Source organism: Bufo bufo, chromosome 4, assembly GCF_905171765.1.
Source record: "Bufo bufo chromosome 4, aBufBuf1.1, whole genome shotgun sequence".
Lineage (NCBI taxonomy): Eukaryota > Metazoa > Chordata > Amphibia > Anura > Bufonidae > Bufo > Bufo bufo.
The window spans coordinates 540,503,852-540,528,572 of record NC_053392.1 but is presented as its reverse complement, the minus strand read 5'-3'; the positions used below and the strand labels follow the sequence as shown (position 1 = coordinate 540,528,572).

The window sequence follows — 24,721 nt, the reverse complement described above, 5'->3', positions numbered from 1 at the left end:
CGGCCTCCTGACACATCGATAGAATACTCGATTTCTAAAATAATCGTTTACTGCAGCCCTAATGCACGCATAGTGCATTAGGGCTGCAGTAAACGATTATTTTAGAAATCGAGTATTCTATCGATAAAATTTTAAGATTACTCGACTGATCTAATAAGAGAAAATGAATTAATAGACTGTTTTCCTTTATAAAAACTCAGACCCCCTGCCATCAGTCCCCAACACCCTTTGTTCCCCCCTGTGCGATCAGCCCAAGTGCATCATTTCCCCCTAGTGCCATCAGCTCCGTTCCCTCAGTGCCTTCAGCTCTTCCCTACTCCAGTGCCATCAGCTGCCCCCCTAGTGCCATCAGTTTGCCCCTTATTACCATCAGCTTTCCCCCAGTGCCATCCGCTTACCCCCCAGTGCCACCAGCTTGCCCCCCCAGTGCCAGCTTGCCCTCCCAGTGCCACCAACTGCCCCCCAATGCTACCAGCTTGCCCCCCCAGTGCCACCAACTGCCCCCAGCTTGCCCCCCAGTGCCACCATCTCCCCCTCCTAGCCATGTCCTCAGCAACAGTACTTACCTTTCCTATAGGGGCGCCGCTCCACAGCTCCTTCATCTTATTCTCTGCGTGCTACACTGTCGTCCTGACGTCACACAGCGTCGGGTCATAGTGCGTGCTTACGTGCACTATGACCTGACGATGCGGCGCCCCTATAGGAAAGTGCAGCGCGGTGCGGGCCGGCGGGTGGCCACGGAGTAGTAAGTAATAGTAAGTGCTTCACTCCTGCTCTGTGGTCATATGACACAAACGAATCCTCGATACAAAAAATTTGCATCAAGGATTTGTTTGTGTCGAATTGCTCGATCCAATCGAGTAATTGTTTCAGCCATAGTGTGCATTATGACCTGACGCTGCGTGATGTCAGGACCACAGTGCAGCATGCGGAGAAGAAGACAGAGGAGTTGTGGAGCGGTGCTCCTACAGGAGAGGTAAGTATTGAGGGGGTTCTGGAGACTAGGAGCGGAGATGGTGGCATCTGAGGGCATGCTGGCACAAAGGACACATGACATTGGGGACAGATGGCATAGAGGAATAATGGCATTGAGGGGGGCTGATGGCACAGAGGACTCATGGCATGGGGGAGCTGATGGCACTGGGGGGGTGATGGCACTGGGGGGGCTGAAGGCACTGGGGGACTGATGGCACAGAGGATTTATGGCATGGGGGAGCTGATGGCACAGAGGACTGATGGCATGGAGGGAGCTGATGGCACATAGAGCTGATGGCAGAGTGGATTGATGGCACGGAGGGTTAATGGCATGGGGGAACTCTGATGGCACAGAGGATTGATGGCACTGGGGGGGCTAATGGAATGGGGGAGCTGATGGCACAGAAGACTGATGGCAGTGGAGCTGATGGCAACCGGGGGGGAGGCGGTTGAGCTGATGGCATGGGGGGGGGGGGACAGATGGCACAAAGGACTGATGGCACTGGGGGGAGCTGATGGCACAGAGGTCTGATGACATTTTATAGAGGAAAACGTTCTTTTTTATTAGTTTTTTCTTTTTAGAGTACTCGATTAATCGTTGGATGAATCAATAGATTACTTGATTACTAAAATAATCAATAGCTGCAGCCCTAATAGGATATGTTCTATTTTTCTGTGGAACGGCCATGTGGACACACAGACACGGAGTGCACATGGAGTAATTTCCGTTTTTTTGCGACCCCATTTAAGTGAATGGTTTCGCATATAGGCTTGAGGCCAGTGTATACTTTATCAATATTATTTCCCAGATAACCACTTTAACCCCTTAAGGACTTAGGACGTACCGGTACGCCATGTTTGCAGAGTCCTTAGGGGCCCAGGGCGTACCGGTACGTCCTAAGTTTAAAACTAGATTGCGGCGCTGCGGGGGTTAATCGGAACAGGATGTCCACTGAAATCATTCAGCGGGCATCCTGTCACAACGCCGGGGGGGTCCCGTGACCCCCCCGTGTCGGCGATCGCCGCAAACCGCAGGTCAATTCAGACCTGCGGTTTGCGGCTTTTACCTTATGCGCTGATCGGAGGTGCCATCGGGTCCCCATGCGGCTGTAGGGGGGACCCGATGGCATGGAAGGCAGTGCGATGCCTTCCTTAGGCATCTGCGCTGCCTTCCAGTGACGAGCCTGTGAGATCCAGCCCCCTGGATCTCACAGACCGGAAGCTGTATGAGTAATACTCACTGTATTACTCATACAGCCAATGCATTCCAATACAGAACTATTGGAATGCATTGTAAAAGGGATTAGACCCCCAAAAGTTGAAGTCCCAAAGTGGGACAAAAAATAAGGTTGAAAAAAAAAAGTTTTCCCCCCAAAAAATTAAAAGTTTTAAGTAAAAATAAACAAAAATTAAATTTTCCCCAAATAAAGTTAAAAAAAATTGGTAAAACATAGGAAAAAAAAAAAGTTTACATATTAGGTATCGACCGGCTCTATAAACATATCACATGACCTAACCCCTCAGATGAAAACCGTAGAAAATAAAAACTGTGCTAAATAAACCATTTTTTTGTCACCTTACATCACAAAAAGTACAACAGCAAGCGATAAAAAAGGCGTTTGTCCACCAAAATAGTACCAATCTAACGGTCACCTCATCCCGCAAAAAATGAGCCACTACCTGAGACAATCGCCCAAAAAATAAAAAAAACTATGGCTCAGAATATGGAGACACTAAAACATCATTTTTTTGTTTCCAAAATGATATTTTTGTGTAAAACTTACATAAATAAAAAAAAGTATACATATTAGGTATCGCCGCGTCCGGATCAACCGGCTCTATAAAAATATCACATGACCTAACCCCTCAGATAAACACCGTAAAAAATAAAAAAACTGTGCTAAATAAACCATTTTTTGTTACCTTACATCACAAAAAGTGTAATAGCAAGCGATCAAAAAGTCATATGTACCCCAAAATAGTGCCAATAAAACCGTCATCTCATCCCACAAAAATCATACCCTACCCAAGGTAATCGCCCAAAAACTGAAAAAATTATGGCTCTCAGACTATGGAAACACTAAAACATGGTTTTTTTTGTTTAAAAAAAGAAATCATTGTGTAAAACTTATATAAATAAAAAAAAAAAAGTATACATATTAGGTATCGCCACGTCAGTGACATCTTGGTCTATAAAAATACCACATGATCTAACCTGTAAGATGAATGTTGTAAATAACAAAAAATAAAAACGGTGCCAAAATATAGAGCAACCAAAAATCATATGTACCCTAAACTAGTACCAACAAAACTGCCACCCTATCCCATAGTTTCTACTCTAGGGGTGCATCAGAAAAAAAAACAGTCCAGCAAAATCTGCCTTCGAAAAAACAGTATGGCATTCCTTTCCTTCTGCGCCCTGCCGTGTGCCCGTACAGCTGTTTACGACCACATATGGGGTGTTTCTGTAAACTACAGAATCAGGGCCATAAATATGGAGTTTGGTTTGGCTGTTAACCCTTGCTTTGTTACTGGGAAAAATGGAAAATTTGCTGAAAAATTTAAATTCTGAAATTTCATCTCCATTTGCCAATAACTCTTGTGGAACACCTAAAGGGTTAACGACGTTTGTAAAATCAGTTTTAAATACCTTGAGGGGTGTTGTTTCTTAGATGGGGTCACTTTTATGGAGTTTCTACTCTAGGAGTGCATCAGGGGGGCTTCAAAAGGGACATGGTGTCAAAAAAACAGTTCAGCAAAACCTGCCTTCCAATAACCGTATGGCATTCCTTTCCTTCTGTGCCCTGCCGTGTGCCCGTACAGCGGTTTACGACCACATATGGGGTGTTTCTGGGCCATAAATATTGAGTTTGGTTTGGCTGTTAATCCTTGCTTTGTAACTGGAAAAAAATTATTAAAATGGAAAATCTGCCAAAAATGTTAAAAAATTGTATCTCTATTTTCCATTAATACTTGTGGAACACCTAAAGGGTTAACAAAGTTTGTAAAATCAGTTTTGAATACCTTGAGGGGTGTAGTTTATAGAATGGGGTCATTTTTGGGTGGTTTCTATTATGTAAGCCTCGCAAAGTGACTTCAGACCTGAACTGGTCCCTAAAAATGGGTTTTTGGACGTTCTACCCAGACTTCTTTATTTATTCCAGACAATCCCCTGTCGGATCCCGGCCTCTTACTTCACACGTTTGAGGAAACTCACTTCTCGCTTTATATGGGGTAGATCCAAAGCCAGGTTGAGCTACAATCTTATGATCAAGTCCAAGGAACACGGAGGCACGGGTTTGCCTAACTTCCTATCATACTACAGAGCAGCGGTCGCCAACTGCGTGATTGACCTTACCCATAATCTTGAGGGGAAACTTTGGGTTGAATTAGAACACACTCTAGCCCCTGGTCTTATCCCAGGCGTTTTCTGGTATCCGACAAGTACACTGACCCAAATGCCTATTCAAAGGTTATCACCTTTTCTATCTTCTCTAGTACACATTTGGACCAGGTTCGCCCCTACAACTCGATTGGTTACGATCCCTGGCCCTCTCACAAACATATCTGGTCATCCGTTGATGCCAGCCGCACTGTTAGCTCTACCAGCCCTCAGCTTACATTCTGGACCCCAGATTAGAGTCAAAGATATTTACTCAGTTAGAGGGTTGAAAGATCTTACAGATCTAGGCCATATTATACCTGACTCACCAGGGCGATGGTTTCACTACCTACAATTACGCAGTTTCACTGGATCTCTGGCACCCGGTATGCAACTTCAATCCTCGGTGACTGATTTTGAGAAACTATGCCTAGCTTCCTCTGCTCCTGGGCATTCCATATCTCTTATATATGCCATTCTGAACTCGGGAGAGATCGGGGATGACACAGAAGAGTTCCCTCCCCCAACTAAGAAAATTATGCTATCATGGGAATCTGAGTTGGGATACCCTCTTACACCTGATCAATGGAAAAGATCTCTTCTTTTCACCCATAAATCTTCAATTTCCTGCAAGATTCAGGAACTTAATTATAAGATTTGGTCTAGATGGTATAGGACCCCGGTTAAACTTAACCAGTTTTATCCTTCGGTACCAGACACGTGTTGGAGGTGTTCGAAAGATAGAGGCACTATGCTACACATCTGGTGGGAGTGTACGGGAGTAGCAACACTATGGAATGACATCTTCAAGCTACATGAATATTTGTACAAAATCCATATCCCTATGTCGCCCCAGATAGCTCTCCTTTCAGTTTACCCGGGCAGAATTAAGATAGTCAAGAAGGGCATTTTTAGATTTTTTGTTATAGCAATGCGTCAAATAATTCCCAGAGCCTGGAGATCATCAGATAGTCCCCTTAGGATCACTTGGGTTAATGCTTTGGATTCTCTAGCACGTCTAGGAGGAGCTGGGAGCTGAAGATCAAGGTCTTGGAGTTGCTCACTCTAAACAATGGGAGGCCTGGTACCAGTTCCGTGCATCAGCAGGTTTCTCGGGTTGGTTGTCCTCAGGATCTACCACTTGAAATATTCTGTCCAGTCTGACTGCAGTCATATCTTGTATGGACTGCCAGTTCAATCTCATTCCCCCCCCCCCCCTCCCTCCTTACCCTTCCCCCTGGATCCCTTGTCTTGTCTTCCCCTGTTCTACTTCATCCATCTAATATTGATGTTTGATAACTCTTTTTTCAATGTACTGACTTGATATGTACTATTGTAATGCCCACATAATACATATACTGAAATGTAACTAGCTCATACTGTATGTTTTCAAATGTATATGGTTTTTCAATAAAAACAAATTGAACCATAAAAATGGGTTTTTGAAAATTTCAGAAAAATTTCAAAATTTGCTTCTAAGCCTTGTAACATCCCTAAAAAATAAAATATCATTCCCAAAATGATCCAAACATGAAGTAGACATATGGGGAATGTAAAGTAATAACTATTTTTGGAGGTATTACTATGTAATTTTACAAATTTTTGGTAAATTTGGTATGTTTTTATAAATAAAAATGAAATTTTTTTTACTTCATTTTACCAGTGTCATGAAGTACAATATGTGACGAAAAAACTATCTCAGAATGGGCTGGATAAGACAGAGTGTTTTAAAGTTATCAGCACTTAAAGAGGACCTTTCACTAGAATAAAAAATCTAAACTAACTATACAGACATGGAGAGCGGCGCCCAGGGATCTCCCTGCACTTACTATTATCCCTGGGCGCCGCTCCGTTCTCCCGGTATAGCCTCCGGTATCTTCATATGTTAGTTTCCACCCAGTGGAACCTGCCGGCGTCTCCTTCTCCCATGCTGTAGCGCTGGCCAATCGCAGCGCTCAGCTCATAGCTTGAGAGAAGAAAAAAAAACTCTCAGTCTTTAAAGCGACACTGGTCAGATTTGCAAAAAATGGCCAAGTCCTTAAAGGGGTATTATCAACACGCCGTTTCATACTTACCTGCTCCCGGCGCGCTGTCTACTTCCTGGTTTCGGCACTCGGCAGGGGGCGGGCTCCATCTTGATTGAAGTCTTCTCCCGGCCGGGCCGCGCACTGGACTGAACACGCACGCCGAGGCCGCGCATGCAATTATACTATACTGGCCAGGAAGAAATTACCATAGCGCATGCGCGGCCTCGGCGTGCGCTTTCGGGACTGCGCGCGGCCGGCCGGGAGAAGAGAAGAAGTCGTCTGCCCAAGCACCGCCACCGCGATTCCTGAGAAGAGTGGTGGCCGTAACCAGGGGAGACGGAAGACAACAGTCAGGTAAGTATATGTTTATTTTCTTCTAAGGGCTGGGAATTAGTTAATTAAATATATTTAGAAAAATGATCACTGTTAAATCATTAACAGATTTAACAGTGATCATTAAGATGAGAATACCCCTTTAAGGTGAAATAGGGCTGAGTCATTAAGGGGTTAAAGCAAAAAGTTCATTTATTCCAATAAAGGTTTGCTGCAAAACAAGGCCTAGAGACCAAAAACTTGTAGCTTCCCCCTCATAAACCATCAATGGTCTCTACAGCTGAGAATTTACCTTTCATGCAGCATCCATGCAGGTACATGAGTCAATGATCTGATTCTGTTGCACCCCCCTCCAATAATGGAAGCTAATAAGACCAGACTTTATAATTATCAGAAGGAAACGTCGGGTCTGGAATATTTATAGACACAAAGCATTTATAGTACCAGTAATGCCACCTGACACTTGTTAAATTGATTGCTCCGGGAAAAAAAAACGTAGTTTAAAATACTTGTGGTAAAAAAAAAAAGTCTTACAGGGAATAAGCCAATAACACTTTGCAGCTACAAACCAAGTTTCATTTGTATATAGGAGAGTCTTAATGTATTGCCAGCTATTTGTTCAATTTTAAACATCATTTTACAAAAAAAGACCTCCATGTGCCTCTATATATTAGAAGCATACAGAAGTACAGTAGGGACCTCTATGGCCACATACTGTATACAAAGCTGAGACGTCACATGGCCATGTGCATTGCTTAGGCTACTTTCACACTAGCGCTTCTATTTTCCGGTATTGTCAACTGGGACAAAAATGTAACTGAACAGAACGGAATGCTCCAAAATGCATTCCGTTCTGTTTGGTTGTGTTCCCATATCGGAGAGCAAACCACAGCAATCTGCAGTTTTCTTTCCGTTATGGAATGCGAAGTAAGATGCATCCGGCATGAACCGCAATGCAAGTGAATGGGGACGGATCCGTTTAACTCTGACACAATAGAAAACGGATCCATCCCCCATTGACTTTTTAATGGTGTTCAAGACGTCTTGGCTATGTTAAAAATAACACAACCGGGTCCGTTCATAACGGATGCAGACGGTTGTATTATCAATAACGGAAGCGTTTTTTGTTAAGCCCTGCCCGATCCAGCAAAAACGCTAGTGTGAAAGTCGGATAAATCCATGACAGAAGCTAAATTATAAGTCTAACATACATAAAATACACAAAAAGGGGGGTTAGGAGTTTTGAGATCACCTTTAGTAGTTAATGACAGAATTTACAAAAGAATGGGCAGCAGAACATGACCTATAGTTTAGGTCAATTTTTAAAAAACGAGGTTTTAAAAATTGTTGTTGTTGTGAATTTCTTTATGTCGCTATATAAAAAAACATAAAAAAATCTTGCAGTTTTCACTGTGACTACTGAGCCTCATAACAGACTGACATTTCTTTCTCTGTAGAGATCACTTCTCAGCAGTCATCTCATTATCATCACAGGCAAGATTACAATATAAGGTTACACTTCTGTTATAAAGCTGTAGGAAGACAGCCTGTGATTCGGCAATGACAAAAGCTGATTTAGAGCCCACTTCCTCCCCCTCTCTGCACATTTCACAGAGCATGCCTAGAACACCTTCCCATAGAAGACAATGAACATCTCCAGTCTAGTTTCCCATGGCCCACCTGACTTCTGTAAAGCTAAATGTTGTTACCAGCAGCACAGGCAAAATGCCTATCCACAGAATCATGTACAGAAAATTGCAGAAAAAGATAAAAGGAGAATAAATAATATTTCAGTGTCTGTTTTAATCAGTGAAAAATACTAAAAGGTGATATATTACCATTAAAAGCTTTCACTAGTGAGCACATTGCACCTGTTAGCGATGTAACACTTATTGCGATTAAAGAAAATAACCTATTGCTTAAATCACATTTTTATGTTACACGTCTTTTTATTTTATTTTGGCAATTTGGTTTTAATTTTACATGTCACTAGCTATATATATATATAAAAAAAAAAAGTTAAAAAAAATAAAATGTTTTTATATATATATACACACAGTTGCAAGAAAAAGTATGTGAACCCTTTGGAATGATATGGATTTCTGCACAAATTGGTCATAAAATGTGATCTGATCTTCATCTAAGTCACAACAATAGACATTCACCTTCTGCTTAAACTAATAACACACAAAGAATTAAATGTTACCATGTTTTTATTGAACACATAATGTAAACATTCACAGTGCAGGTGGAAAAAGTATGTGAACCCCTAGACTAATGACATCGCCAAGAGCTAATTGGAGGGAGGTGTCAGCCAACTGGAGTCCAATCAATGAGATGAGATTGGAGGTGTTGGTTACAGCTGCCCTGCCCTATAAAAAACACACACCAGTTCTGGGTTTGCTTTTCACAAGAAGCATTGCCTGATGTGAATGATGCCTCGCACAAAAGACCTACGATTAAGAATTGTTGACTTGCATAAAGCTGGAAAGGGTTATAAAAGTATCTCCAAAAGCCTTGCTGTTCATCAGTCCACGGTAAGACAAATGGTCTATAAATGGAGAAAGTTCAGCACTGCTGCTACTCTGCCTAGGAGTGGCCGTCCTGTAAAGATGACTGCAAGAGCACAGCGCAGACTGCTCAATGGGGTAAAGAAGAATCCTAGAGTGTCAGCTAAAGACTTACAAAAGTCTCTGGCATATGCTAACATCCCTGTTAGCGAATCTACGATACGTAAAACACTAAACAAGAATGGATTTCATGGGAGGATACCACAGAGGAAGCCACTGCTGTCCAAAAAAACATTGCTGCACGTTTACCGTTTGCACAAGAGCACCTGGATGTTCCACAGCAGTACTGGCAAAATATTCTCTGGACAGATGAAACCAAAGTTGAATTGTTTGGAAGAAACACACAACACTATGTGGAGAAAAAGAGGCACAGCACCCCAACATCAAAACCTCATCCCAACTGTGAAGTATGGTGGTGGGGGCATCATGGTTTGGGGCTGCTTTGCTGCGTCAGGGTCTGGACGGATTGCTATCATTGAAGGAAAAATGAATTCCCAAGTTTATCAAGACATTTTGCAGGAGAACTTAAGGCCATCTGTCTACCAGCTGAAGCTCAACAGAAGATGGATGTTGCAACAGGACAACGACCCAAAGCATAGAAGTAAATCAACAACGGAATGGCTTAAACAGAAGAAAATACGCCTTCTGGAGTGGCCCTGTCAGAGTCCTGACCTCAACCCGATTGAGATGCTGTGGCATGACCTCAAGAAAGCGATTCACACCAGACATCCCAAGAATATTGCTGAACTGAAACAGTTCTGTAAAGAGGAATGGTCAAGAATTACTCCTGACCGTTGTGTACGTCTGATCTGCAACTACAGGAAACGTTTGGTTGAAGTTATTGCTGCCAAAGGAGGTTCAACCAGCTATTAAATCCATGGGTTCACATACTTTTTCCACCTGCACTGTGAATGTTTACATGGTGTGTTCAATAAAAACATGGTAACATTTAATTCTTTGTGTGTTATTAGTTTAAGCAGACTGTGATTGTCTATTGTTGTGACTTAGATGAAGACCAGATCACATTTTATGACCAATTTGTGCAGAAATCAATATCATTCCAAAGGGTTCACATACTTTTTCTTGCAACTGTATATGCTCATGCAGTTTCCAAACTGGCAAATTCCTGTTCTATGCAGGTACCTTTCAGTAGCTATTGCATTATCATCACAGCCATGACAACACATAATCCACCATTCACAACAAATGATATCACAGCTTATCTACTCCCTCCTGACCGCTGCACAGGTCACAGAGCATGCCTAGAAAACTCTCCTATAAAAGTCAATGAGTCCAAGTCTTGACATATTTTAGACCTAGTGGTCAATGTGAATACTGCACCATTTTATGATTATTTTTAAATATAGATAGGGATATGGAAAATGAAAAACACCAAAAAAAAAAAAAAAGTTTAACATAAAACCTAAATTTAAACAATATGTCATTACACATTCCCTTTAGGTCCAGCATAATTGTGGATGTACTATGGTCATCCGGGCAACTTGCTCAGTTTATGCCAATTGCTACTGAACCACCATGTGTCTCTAGGTTTTGGATTAAAAATATTTGCCCCATTAAGTGAGCATACCTTAAAGGGGTATTCCAATACTAGCATCCAATGACGATGTGTTGTCCAAAGCCTCACATTGATGGTGTCTGTGAGCTGCTACTGATCTCCTCAAAATGTCCCGAATCAACCTCTGATTTTAAAGCCACTTGTTTGGCATACGGCAGGGCTTGACAAATTTCCTTGGAATTTAGGAGCCAGGCGGAGCCGCGTCATAAAATCTATATTGCGATATAATTTTAAGCATGTGCGATATGCGATATATTGTTTTTTATATTTGGGGGGGGGGGGGGGGGGGTGTTTAAACTTTTTTTTTTTTTTTACTTTTTATTTAATAACTATTGGCCTCCTTAAGGGCTAGAACCCTTGTCATATTCACCCTAATAGAGCTCTATTAGGGTGAATAGGACTTTACACTCTCCCTACTGCCCTGTGCTTTGTGCACACAACAGCAGGGAGCTGACCATGGCAGCCAGCCTATCATGTGCCCTCCAGCCTCTGATCAGCCCCTCCGGCCTCTGATCAGCGCCCCCCCCCCCGCTCTGATCAGACACCCCCCCTCCCTCTTATCAGCCCCCTCTGGTAACAAACCCACCCCCCCTCCCTCCCCAGTATTAATCATTGGTGGCAGTGGCCACAGGGTCCCCCTCCTCCTCCCCCCCCATCATTGGTGGCAGTGGGCAGTTCCGATCGGAGTCCCAGCAGTGTAATGCTGGGGCTCCGATCGGTTACCATGGCAGCCAGGACGCTACTGAAGTCCTGGCTGCGATGGTATGTTAGTGAGCAGCATTATACTCACGTGCACCGTGATCGCCGGGAGCTCCTTCTTCTCATAGGTCTGTGCGGCACATTGCTAATGCTATAAGCATTAGCAATGAGCCGCACAGACAGAAGAAGGAGCGCCCGGCGGCCACGGCGCACGTGAGTATAATGCTGCTCACTAACATACCATGGCAGCCAGGACTTCAGTAGCGTGACTCCTGGCTGCCATGGTAACCGATCGGAGCCCCAGCATTACACTGCTGGGACTCCGATCGGAACTGCCCACTGCCACCAATGCAGACAAACATTCCCGGCACCCGACCTCTGACAGGACGCTGTGATCCGCGCGATTAACCCCTCAACTGAGGGGTTAATCGCGCAGATCGCAGCGTGCAGTCATAGGGGCCGGGATATGGCCGGCACATTGGTATTCAGGCATTCATTGGTTGCGCAGTGGCCACAGTCCCTCCCCTCCTCCTCCTACTCTGTTCTCATTGGTGGTCAGCGGCAGCCGCGCACAGTGGGGAGAGAAGGGACTCCTCTCCTTCTCCACTGTGCCGGCTCAGGAAACCATGGTGCGCGCCGAGAGCGCATCTTTGAAAACGGGCTGACAAATACCCAAGCGCCAGGACCAAATTCCTGGTCGCCATGGCGACCTGGCGCCTGGGATTTGTCGAGCCCTGGCATACGGCACTATGAACACAGATTTTTTTCCTTTTTCAAGTTTATAACAATTTTTTAATGATACTTTTATGCTGTTGTAACGAGTCAATTTTCTTTAAAAAAATAAAAAATAAAAATCAATAATTTTTTCTTGTAAAGACTTGCAGGGCACCTTATCACTGCAATTCCAGAGCTGCCTGTTATGGGGAAGGGAAAGAATGGAGGCTGTTGACGAAATCCTTTAAATATTTATATTTTAATTTTTTTTTGCATAAATAAAAAGAGATGAGACATAGCGATCATTCCTGGAACATGCACGCTAAATAGTGATGAAACACAACAGCGCGGCATAATGAAATATCAACAGAGCTGCCATATTCATTATAGGGTGCGGAAAGAAGGCCCTGCATTGTGATCTCAAATATCACACACCACGGCACATGCTACCTCAGAAGAAATCCACTTCAATGCCGCACAGATGTTCACTTAAATTGTCAGGGGAAAATCAATGATCTTTTCAACAGAAGGATTTTGTTCGGGGATGGTCAGTGGTTTTCTTTTTAGAAGTGCCATCATTTCTTTATCACTTCTCCAGCTGTGACTGCTCTTCTCCAATTCATCAGGAGCAAAGTCAAGTTCAAAGCTACTGGCAAAATCGCTTAAGGAAAATCCTCCTGTATATCCCCAGACTATGTCTACTCTTAAATAACGCTGAGCACACTTCCAAAATCAAACATTAGTACTTCCTCCTTCAGCCTTATGATCACTTTCTTACAGCAGCGGTGGTTTTCAGATCTTTAGGGTATAGGTCACGACATCATTTTTGGCACCTTTTTTTTGCAAAAAAAAAAAAAAAACAGCACAATTCTTTACTGGGATAAAAAAAAAAAAAGTTTTGCAAGAACAAACCTCCTCCTTTGCACATACGGAAGCAGAACATTCTACATTTTTGCTTGTCGGACTACATAGAAAAAAAAAGACAGCAATATGCGGGCACCGGCCATGTGATGACCGCATCACGGATGTGGACCCGTTCACTTGAATGGGTCTGCAATACGGAAGGTGAGGTGCAGAACGGAGGCGCGGAATCACAACGGAGTGCTTCTGTGAGGTTTCTCTCCGTGCCTCCGCACCGCAAAAAGGTAATTTTTTGCGGTGCGGATGGATCACTGACCCATTCAAGTTGAATAGGTCTGGATCAGTCTGCGGAATCTGCATGGATGTTGCCCGTGCATTGGGGTTCACACATTGCAGTCCCTGATGCAGGGAACAGTTGACCAATGGCCATGTGCATGAGGCCTAAAAAAAAAAAAAAAAAAAAAAGGATAAAACTACAAAGATAAATAAATAAAAAAAGAGAAATACAGGATATGTAACTCCACCTTATAACCGATTCCTGACCTAGTGATTTTATGTTTTTGCTGTTCACTCTCTGCCTTCCGAGAGCCATAACTTTTTTTTATTTTTCCGTTCACATAGCCGTATGAGGGCTTGTTTTCGCGGGACAAGTTGTACTTTCTAATGCCGCAATTTAATATTGCATACAATGTAGTGGGCAGCGTCCAAAAAAATCCAAATAGGGTAGAATTTGCAAAAAATAAAAAAAAAACAATTTTGCCACAGTTTTATGGGTTTTGATTTTACAGAGTTCACTATGCGGTAAAACTGACTTGTGCTCTTCATGCTCCAGGTCAGTGCGATTACGATGATACCCCATAGGTATGGTTTTTCTTGCGTTTTAACACTCAAAAAAAAATAAAGATCTGTAGTTTTTGCTAATACCATTTTGGGGTGTGTATAACTTTTTGATCACTTTTTGATCAATTCACCGTATGGGATTTTTAAAAATATTTTAACAGCACGTGTGTTTTCCACATGGTGATGCCCATGATGTTATTTTTTTTGTTTATTTTTATTTCGGGGAAAGGGAAGGGATTTGAATTTTTATATATTTTTTTTTATATTTTTCAAAACTTTTTTTATATTTTGTTGGACCTCAACTTGCAGTCATCAGATTGCAATTTGTATAGAATAATGGAATTTGCTCCATTAGGGCTATTTCACAGGAGCATGTGCAGTCCGGAAATCACACTCCGTGTGCGAGTGTGATCCTCCGTTCTGGACACTGCTCGTCTTGCAGGAGCGCACGGCATTGTACTGATTTATAATGCCATGTGCCTTTGCTCAATCTTTTTGCTACAGAATCACAGTGACAGCGTTATCTCAGTATGATTCTGTAGTAAGTAAGGTCATGCATTATAAATCAGTATATAATATACTGCCGAGCGCTCCTTCTACGAACAGTGTCCAGAATGGAGGATTACACTCACACACAGAGCATGATTTCCGCTCTTGCGGGAATCACGCTCTGTGTGAGAGGGATCATGCTATATAAGATGTGCCATGAATCTTGAGGGGCCCAAGAAAGTGTAAAGAAGTGTCTGTACTTGCTCGTGTACTTTTAATTTAAAGGGGTTGTCCATTTTTCTCATATTGATGACCTATAGACAGGATAGGTCATCAATATCAGATTGGTGGAGGTCTCACTCCTGGCACATCCACCAATGAGCTGTTTGAAGAGAACATAGCACTTGTATGAGATCTGGGTTCTCCTCACTGTTTACCTTCTCGCTGTTGACATTGCAGCGGCAAACTGGTGTAATTACAGCATCTCCGTTCCATTCAAGTGAATTCAATCATCCGGGAATCGGACCCCCGCTGATCTGATGATGATGACCAATCCTGAGGATAGGTCATCAATAAAGGATAAAATGGACAACCCCTGTAAGTCTTTAAAGATATGAAAATGGCCAAGTGAACAGCCTGTGCTCTCCTATAAACCTTAATCAGGAGTGACATGCTCACCTTGCCGACTGTTCACGCCTCCAGTCAGACATTTACTGCATATCCCATCAAAGTGTCATAAATGTCTCTTAGGGCTCATGCACACGAACGTATTTTCTTTCCGTGTCCGTTCCGTTTTTTTTTACGGAACCATTCATTCCAATGGGTACGCAAAAAACAAACAAAAAAAAACGGGAGTTACTCCGTGTGCATTCCGTTCCCTAAAAAAATAGAGCATGTCCTATTATTGTCCACATTACGGACAAGGATAGTACTGTTCTATTAGGGGCCAGCTGTTCTGTTCCGCAAAATACGGAATGCACACGGACATCATCCGTATTTTTTGCGGATCGCAAAATACATACGATCGTGTGCATGAGGCCTTATGAGAAGTCCCCTGTAGGCTCCACATGAAACTTCTTATAATACCAAGGGTAAGCTCCACAGCCCATAATGATTTGATGGTGGTCGTAATCTTGGGCCATGTTGACATGGTGCTAAATCAAGGAAAAATATTCTGGTTTTCTGGTGCAGAATCTCCCCAGAAGTACAGTAAAATGTAAGAGAAAGTAGTTTTCCGAACGCTCTTTCCCACACTATGGAAGTCAGTAGCATGCCCCTATCTGTGGTGGGTTCCCAGAAGAAAAGAAGATCGTATCAAAATCTGCAGGATATTCATACTACAACACATAAGAACCCACATCTTGCAGGACTTCAAGAAGAACATTCAATCTTGATAACATTTGGCATATGTAATTTAAACTTCGGTCAGTTGCTCCTCAGCAATCAGACTGGCTGGTAACTGCTGAGAAAGTGGTTGTTGCCAAGGAGCAACCGAACAAATTTCAAATGACATTTAGTCCTTTATGATGGGCTATTTCATCACACATACCCCAATTACATGGTCTGTTTGCCAGGGAGCATGTAAGGAAGACCTGCGGTAAAGAGCTGATTTTCGCCATTTTGCATTAAATGGCTGGAAGAAATTGCAGACAGTCCATGTCCTTAAGGGTCACAGCTCAAGAAGGCCCATAGAGAGGTGTTAAGTCCTTACAGTTGCAAGAAAAAGTATGTGAACCCTTTGGAATGATATGGATTTCTGCACAAATTGGTCATAAAATGTGATCTGATCTTCATCTAAGTCACAACAATAGACAATCACAGTCTGCTTAAACTAATAACACACAAAGAATTAAATGTTACCATGTTTTTATTGAACACACCATGTAAACATTCACAGTGCAGGTGGAAAAAGTATGTGAACCCTTGGATTTAATAACTGGTTGAACTTCCTTTGGCAGCAATAACTTCAACCAAACGTTTCCTGTAGTTGCAGATCAGACGTGCACAATGGTCAGGAGTAATTCTTGACCATTCCTCTTTACAGAACTGTTTCAGTTCAGCAATATTCTTGGGATGTCGGGTGTGAATCGCTTTCTTGAGGTCATGCCACAGCATCTCAAATCGGGTTGAGGTCAGGACTCTGACTGGGCCACTCCAGAAGGCGTATTTTCTTCTGTTTAATCCATTCTGTTGTTGATTTACTTCTATGCTTTGGGTCGTTGTCCTGTTGCAACACCCATCTTCTGTTGAGCTTCAGCTGGTGGACAGATGGCCTTAAGTTCTCCTGCAAAATGTCTTGATAAACTTGGGAATTCATTTTTCCTTCGATGATAGCAATCCGTCCAGGCCCAGCAAAGCAGCCCCAAACCATGATGCCCCCACCTCCATACTTCACAGTTGGGATGAGGTTTTGATGTTGGTGTGCTGTGCCTCTTTTTCTCCACACATAGTGTTGTGTGTTTCTTCCAAACAACTCAACTTTGGTTTCATCTGTCCACAGAATATTTTGCCAGTACTGCTGTGGAACATCCAGGTGCTCTTGTGCAAACTGTAAAAGTGCAGCAATGTTTTTTTTGGACAGCAGTGGCTTCCTCTGTGGTATCCTCCCATGAAATCCATTCTTGTTTAGTGTTTTATGTATCGTAGATTCGCTAACAGGGATGTTAGCATATGCCAGAGACTTTTGTAAGTCTTTAGCTGACACTCTAGGAGTCTTCTTCACCTCATTGAGCAGTCTGCGCTGTGCTCTTGCTCATCTTTACAGGACGGCCACTCCTAGGCAGAGTAGCAGCAGTGCTGAACTTTATCCATTTATAGACAATTTGTCTTACCGTGGACTGATGAACAGCAAGGCTTTTGGAGATACTTTTATAACCCTTTCCAGCTTTATGCAAGTCAACAATTCTTAATCGTAGGTCTTCTGAGAGCTCTTTTGTGCGAGGCATCATTCACATTAGGCAATGCTTCTTGTGAAAAGCAAACCCAGAACTGGTGTGTGTTTTTTTATAGGGCAGGGCAGCTGTAACCAACACCTCCAATCTCAACTCATTGATTGGACTCCAGTTGGCTGACACCTCACTCCAATTAGCTCTTGGAGATGTCATTAGTCTAGGGGTTCACATACTTTTCCCACCTGCACTATAAATGTTTACATGGTGTGTTCAATAAAAACATGGTAACATTTAATTATTTGTGTGTTATTAGTTTAAGCAGACTGTGATTGTCTATTGTTGTGACTTAGATGAAGATCAGATCACATTTTATGACCAATTTGTGCAGAAATCCATATCATTCCAAAGGGTTCACATACTTTTTCTTGCAACTGTATATGCCACATGAAAAGGGATAGTCCAGGCAATCCCTTTAAGAATGGAGAGTGCTCATGGCCAGATTCTTTCCTCATACCAAACAGACTCATTACAAGGTGCTGGACGTTCATTACATGGTTGCACAGTCAGTGTAGACATTTAGCTCCTGTGCAGTATGCTTCTTGATTGCGTCCCAATCCGTATGCAGTTTCCAAGGTAACACTTTGTATTTGAAATGAGAAATGAAATTCTATTTAAAGGGTTATCCTGAAAAAGATAATGATGACCTATCCTCAGGATAGATCATTATTATTGCATTGGTGAGGGTCCGAGTACCGGCATCCGAGCCGATCACTTGTTTCAGCAGCTTTCCAAGCACAGCGCCGTACGTTGTATAGTGGCAGTGCTTGGAATTGTGGCTCAGCCCCATTGACTTGAGTGGGGCTGAGCAGCAACTAAGCCATGTGACTAATGTACAGTGACGTCACTGGCCTAGGAAGAGGCTGCGGCGCTCATGGGAGCTCCAGGCCTCTTCTAACAGATGATCGGCGGGTATACCTAGTGGCGAACTCCCACAGATCTGATACTGATGACCTATCCTGAGGATAGGTCATCAATAGCTTTTCCTAGATAACCCCTTTAATCTTCAGAATTGCAATACCATAGTCGGCACTGAGCAATGAACTGGGAATAGATTTTAGCCATAGAAGATTTTAGCATCCTTGGGATTATCCAATTTCTCAAAAAAAAAAAAAAAACATGTGCCAGGCCCCTCACCGCTAATATACTTACCCGGCTCCTGGCACGGCACCTGGTCCCTGCACCTCCGCTGCTACTTCTCACTATACACGGATGAAAACATCCGATGTCGGGGGGGAGCTGCCAATGGCAAGCGGGGACAAGCCTCCCTAGCGTCATCCGCGAGGCTAGGGGGCTCGCCCCCATCCCCGCCTACCATTGGCTCATCCCCCCTGCCCCCCCCCCCCCAACACTGGATGTTTTCATCCGTGTGCAGGGAGAGGCAGCAGGGATGGAGCAAGGACCAGGAGGACCAGGAGGACCAGGAGCGGCGCCGGGAGTGGGGTAAGTATATTACCAGTGAGGGGCCTGGTACATGGGGGGGGAAATTGGATAACCCCTTTAAAATAAAGGGAATGAAAGGAGACACCTCTACTCTGCCCATCAGCATCCATGAAGACAGTGGCATCTGTGCAGACATTGTACCAAAAACTTCATCAGTTTATGGTGGAACATCAATCTCTGAAATGACCTAATACTTCTCTATATACTGAGCAGCAACAACATCTGATTTTTTTGTAAGACCCATAAAACGTTGATACAGGATTATGTACATTAATGTGCAGAAGTTTTAGGCAGGTGTGGGGGAAAATGCTGCAAAAAAAAGAACGCTTTCAAAAATAGAAGTGTTAATAGTTTAAATGTAAATTTATTCTGCAGCAGGACAACCACTCCAAACATACAGCCAATGTAATTAAGAACTATCCTCAGTGTAAGGAAGAGCAAGGAGTCCCGGAAGTGATGACATGGTCTCCAAAGAGCCTTGATCTCAATATCATCAAGTCTGCCTGGGATTAGATGAAGAGACAGAAGGATTTGAGTAAGCCTACATCCACAGAAGATCTGTGATTAGTTCTCCAAGATGTTTGGAATAAGGCTACTATCACACTAGCGTTTTTTGCGCATCCGTCATGGATCTGCAAAAACGCTTCCGTTCCAATAATACAACCGCATGCATCCGTCATGAATGGATCCGGTTGTATTATGTCTTCTATAGCCATGACGGATCCGTCTTGAACACCATTGAAAGTCAATAGGGGACGGATCCATTTAGTATTGTGCCAGATTGTGTCAGAGAAAACGGATCCGTCCCCATTGACTTACATTGTGTGCCAGGACAGATCCGTCTGGCGCCGCACCACATCGCGGACAGAAAAACGCTGCAGGCAACGTTTTGGTGTTCTCCTCCAGAGCGGAATGGTGACAGAACGGAGGCAAACTGATGCATTCTGAGCGGATCCTTTTCCATTCAGAATGCATAAGGGCAAAACTGATCCGTTTTTGACCGCTTGTGAGAGCCCTGAACGGATCTCATAAACGGAAAACCAAAACGCCAGTGTGAAAGTAGCCTAAGCTCCTTACTGAGTTCCTTCAAAAACTGTGCGCAAGTGTACCTACAAAAACGTATGTTGTTTTGAAGACAAAGGCAGGTCACACCAAATATTGACTTGATTTAGATTTCTTTATTTACTTTGCATTTAATTAATTGATAAAAATAAACTATTAAAACTTCTATTTTTGAAATCATTGTTACTTAGCTGCATATTGTCCACACCTGCCTACAACTTTTGCACAGTATATACAGTATGTATATATGATGGACCTTTACGGTACAGTTATAGAGCCAAAACAGTTTACTTGAAAGGACTCGAGGAGATAGAATTACAAGACTGAAGATTTCAAACCCTTTTACATTGAAGAGTATAATTTAAACCATTCAGTACTATAGGGAAGATTTTCAAGTTGAAGTTTTTAGGAATGCCAGAGTGTTTTGGAGTAGATATAGTATATACCAAGAGCAGCATTCAAGTTTCAGGAGGTGGGGGTTGACTTTCTAATAATAATCTGTTTTACTGTTAGGAGAATGCTGCCTAAAGGTCAAGACCCTGAGGTCGCCTTGGTATGGCTGATCTAGAAGAGCATGGACTTTAAGAACCATCGTCAGATTATATTTCTATAGCTATGTTTTCTATGTAAAGTCTTCTAATCTTTGCAGTCTTGTATATTTGCATCTTTATTCTGTACTGTTTATGTGCCATAAACTTTTTGACCTATGGTGCCCAGGAGTCACCGGTGTTTAGGATGATCATGTATGAGACAACAAGCTGAACCTAGATCCAGTAATACCCATCATATGTACAGTACATTGCACATGTTCTAACATGGAGACATGGGTGACCATGTTACACTTTCACTGGCATCTAAGCAGTGAAGTCGCTCTCCAGAGTTTTTGTTTTCTAATTTCTCTTTGCTTTGCTGTCACCCATTTCTTCTGGTTATCTTTCAAGATTGAGGACCCTTAGGTTAGGGGTCTTCAACCTGTGGTTCTTCTACGCTTCTTAAAGTTAGAACACCCATCATGACCAGAGAGTCATAGGTTGAATGCCACCTCCCTACATTATAGACGTGTTAGAAGAGGTTATTGAGAGGTTGCATGAGACCAGATCCCTAGGAATTGCTAAGACAATAGGGATGAGGTGTCCTCATGAGCAGAGTGTCCCATCTGTTGGCTTTACTAAGAGATTTATGAACATATGAATGAAGGAGCTTCAATAAAATCAATAGGAGCGTAATGCCCATTAGCATCAGTACTTGAAACTTTCTAGCAAGGCTTTTATTTTGGGTGGAAGCTCAGATCAAAGAGCTACCACCAACAATGTCTTTGACATATCAGATGATTTTGAAAGGTTCACAAAGCATCATTGAGTTATTATACATTTGGTCCAGTAGGGGGTACAATGAAAAAGGGTCTCTAAACATCTGCCAAATATTATAATCCAGAATAACTAAGATACAGGCACATGTCCTCAAGACAACAGAATGAGCATATAGGGTGCAGCCAGGGTGGCCAACCATGCAAAAAGAATTCCTTGACAGTCCGTAAAAAGAGGACACCCTTTTTTCACTAGAGGTGTCCATGATTTTTTTGAGGCTGGTAGTACTTCAGCAGATCACAGTGACTGTAAATATTTTATGGCTCACACTAAATACCGGTAATGAGTTCTTATCAGTCTATTGAGCTACAGACATCTATTGCTTATAGTCTTTATCATTCATTATGGTTTGTCCATAAAAAATGTTGGCTGTCCTGGACTTTTGGATAAGTTATCCAGAGAAAAAGAAACATTCAAAACTAGGTGCAGTTATTTTGTATAACAGTTATAGAAATAGGATCTACATTGCTTTCTAGATCAGTGTGAAGGTAACACAACCTCAGAGATGAGCACACAGTAGTAGCTGAACCTCGCTGTGCGCCTTTCAACTTCCTCGCTACAATTGCTTCAACATGTGTTCAGAGTGAATGGGAAGGGGGAGGACATGCACATAAACCCGATTCGCTGAAACAAGGCTATATAGTCAAAAGTCAGGGACTACTTGCCCAAGGTTCAATCCCTTATCCAGAGTATGAGAAATCTCACTATTCAGGTATCAAGAATTGGCATCTATCACCTCAATGTCAAGCCGATGGGGATACAGCATAAACATATTCATCCAATCCACTTTAGATATGGTTGTAATGTCTAAATACTGTATTCCAACCACCACACTAGAAGATCTTCAATGTGTATCCTGGATCTAGTATTAAAGATCTTCATCTCAGCTCATATCTACAGTTTTCAACAGTATAAAATAGGACCAAGTTCTGGAACAACACACATGTATCTGATGCCAACTTTTCCAGTGTTTCACTGTGAAGTTTTACTATGATACATGGGATGAATATTACTTTTGGGCTATCTCAGTGCAGAAGATGGTTCTTTCCTCTAGAGATTAAATGTAGTATCTAGATGTTCTGATGGTTCGGGTAATGGGTTTTGTTAAAGTGCTAGTAATATATAGACTACCCACCAGGATAATTGTTACACTACAGAGCAGTTGTCACTACTTCATGGCTGACCTGTAGAAGACAACCTAAGAAGTTGGGTGCCTGCAGCAGATTTCTAGATATATGGGCTCCTCAAGATTTACCCATTCGTTGCTTATGGTGCCGGTAAAATTACATTTCCACAACATTAAGACAAGACAGATTTTGGGTTTGTGTAGAAGGATCTGCCAAGGTATATTTTCAGCGGGGATCTTCGATAACCCATGGAGGACATGATTCTTGTCTCCGATACCCTTATTTGTGGTTGTACATAAGACTGGATCTAAATCTTAACCTCAAAGCTTTGCCCAATCCATACAGTCCAACAAAGTCGGTTCTGCTACACAACTTTAGTAGGGGATCTTCTCTTCTTCTGTGATCAGACCCCTGAATCCAAGCATTGATCACAAAGCTAACCACATCTCCCTGGCTCAGGCTGGCATTGGTACACTGTTTTTTATGCCAGGTCTATGGTACTGGTCATCAAAGACGGATTGCCTTGTACCTGCAACATACCACAAAGTATCTGCCAAAGTAACAATTAAGGAATGACAAGATATACCAGCATAATAATAGTCATATATCTACACAAAAACTGAACTTCACACAGGCAGATCCTTCACAACCCCAAGAGATGTACGGGTGCCCATTGAGCGGGAGGTTCCCCGCTGTCGGCCGGGCATGGGTTAAGAGTAGGGATTATGCAGAATTGTGATGATGGAGGCTAGATCTTAATAAAATACATGTCAGATGTCAATCACAATGCATGACCTATGGTCATGGACAATATTCTCTATTCCAACCCATAAGAACTACACCAAGTAGCAGAGCTGGATCTGGTTTGTAGTAAGTTTACCTGCAGAACTAGGTACTGATATAAAGTTATGCAGAGGGTCCCTGACAAAGGACACAGTCAGCTCGGGCAGTGCCCTGCTCTCACCTGGTGCTGGCTGCTGACATTGGCAGGGCTGGCAGGGCTCCCTCTCAGCACAGTGATGTGCAGTGTGAGCAGCACAAGTCCCAGCAGCAGCAGGAGCTCCGCTGCCAGCCGCACCATCCTCTTGATGCGTCCAGTTTTCAGTGCCCGCTCGCTGGGGCCAGCTGAGCCCCCGTTCTCCGGGTCCAGGGGCGCCGGCTCGGTGGAGGAGCCGCCGCCAGCACCGCAGCAGCAGCACTTGGGAGCCACTGCGGGACAGGAAGGAACAAAGCCCCAGGGAAAGCTTCAGGAGAGGGAGGAGGAGGCGAGTCAGGGTCTCCCCAAGCCGAGGGTAGAGGCAGATCAGCAGCGGAGGTCCAGATTCAACATGGGCTGCACCCCACGACGCCCGTATCCCCAGGTGTGCAGTACCGCGGTCCACCAGCTCCAGCGCGGGGGTCGCTGTGCAGCTCGGTGCAGAAGGTTAGGACAGTGTTCGGCTCCCAGCTGGCTGCATTGCATCCATCCCGCACGACTCCATCCGCTCGCCTACCTGCCGCACGTAAAAAAGTTCCCCGTGCAGCACAGCGCCCTCCTCCGGTCAGCTGGCCCCGTCCCCACTACTACTCCTCCTCGGCTCTGCCAGTCTGTCCGCACAGGCGCCCAGCGTGTCAAATGGTGTTTATAGTGCAGTCCCCGGGCTGCAGTGTGTGTTCCCCCTCCCCCTGTCATTACCCTCCCCTCCATGCTCCCCTTCCCTCCGCTCAGTCAGGGACATTACAAACAGCCTCCCTTCTCCTCTGCACAGGAGTAGGATGATGCCGCCTCTCACAGCTCTGTATGGCGGCCGGGGGGTCGACAGGGTCAGGGCAAAGGATTTCTGACTGACAGCGGAAAGCCTCACATGTCTGCCGTGTAATGGGGGATGCACTCAGCTGCTGCAGAACCTCTCTATTAGGCCCCCTTCACACGGGCATCGCGGGTGAGTTCCGGATGCGATAAGGGAAAATCGTGCGAGAAGGCACGCAATTTCAGTCAGTTTTGACTTCAGTTTTTCCGGCGCAAGTGAAATGCGTTTTCCACGCGCGTGAGAAAAAACTAAATGTGGTACCCAGACCCGAACCCGGACTTCTTCACTGAAGTTCGGGTTTGGGATCGGTGTTATGTAGATTTTATTATTTTCCATTATAACGCAACGCAGGCCCTATAGAAATGAATGGGGCTGCGTGAAAATCGCATCGCATCGCATTTTCACGCATGGTTGCTAAGGAGACAAGGGATGTATGACCCATGAAAATGGAATGTAATAGAATTGTAATGCAAAATAATAGCATTCTTTAATACCGAATGCTAAGTATAATGTCAATT

General features: G+C 43.5%; 1 protein-coding gene across 1 annotated transcript in view; it reads right to left on the bottom strand.

The window, feature by feature from the left end:
* Positions 1 to 24,022, bottom strand: part of ISM1 (isthmin 1) — a 96,371-nt gene extending 72,349 nt beyond the window's left edge. Inside the window, exon 1 of the mRNA XM_040429969.1 lies at positions 23,378 to 24,022. Coding sequence (XP_040285903.1) covers positions 23,378 to 23,494 — 117 coding nt within the window. The 5' untranslated portion in view covers positions 23,495 to 24,022. The remainder of the gene's footprint in view (positions 1 to 23,377) is intronic.
* Positions 24,023 to 24,721: the final 699 nt, after the last annotated feature.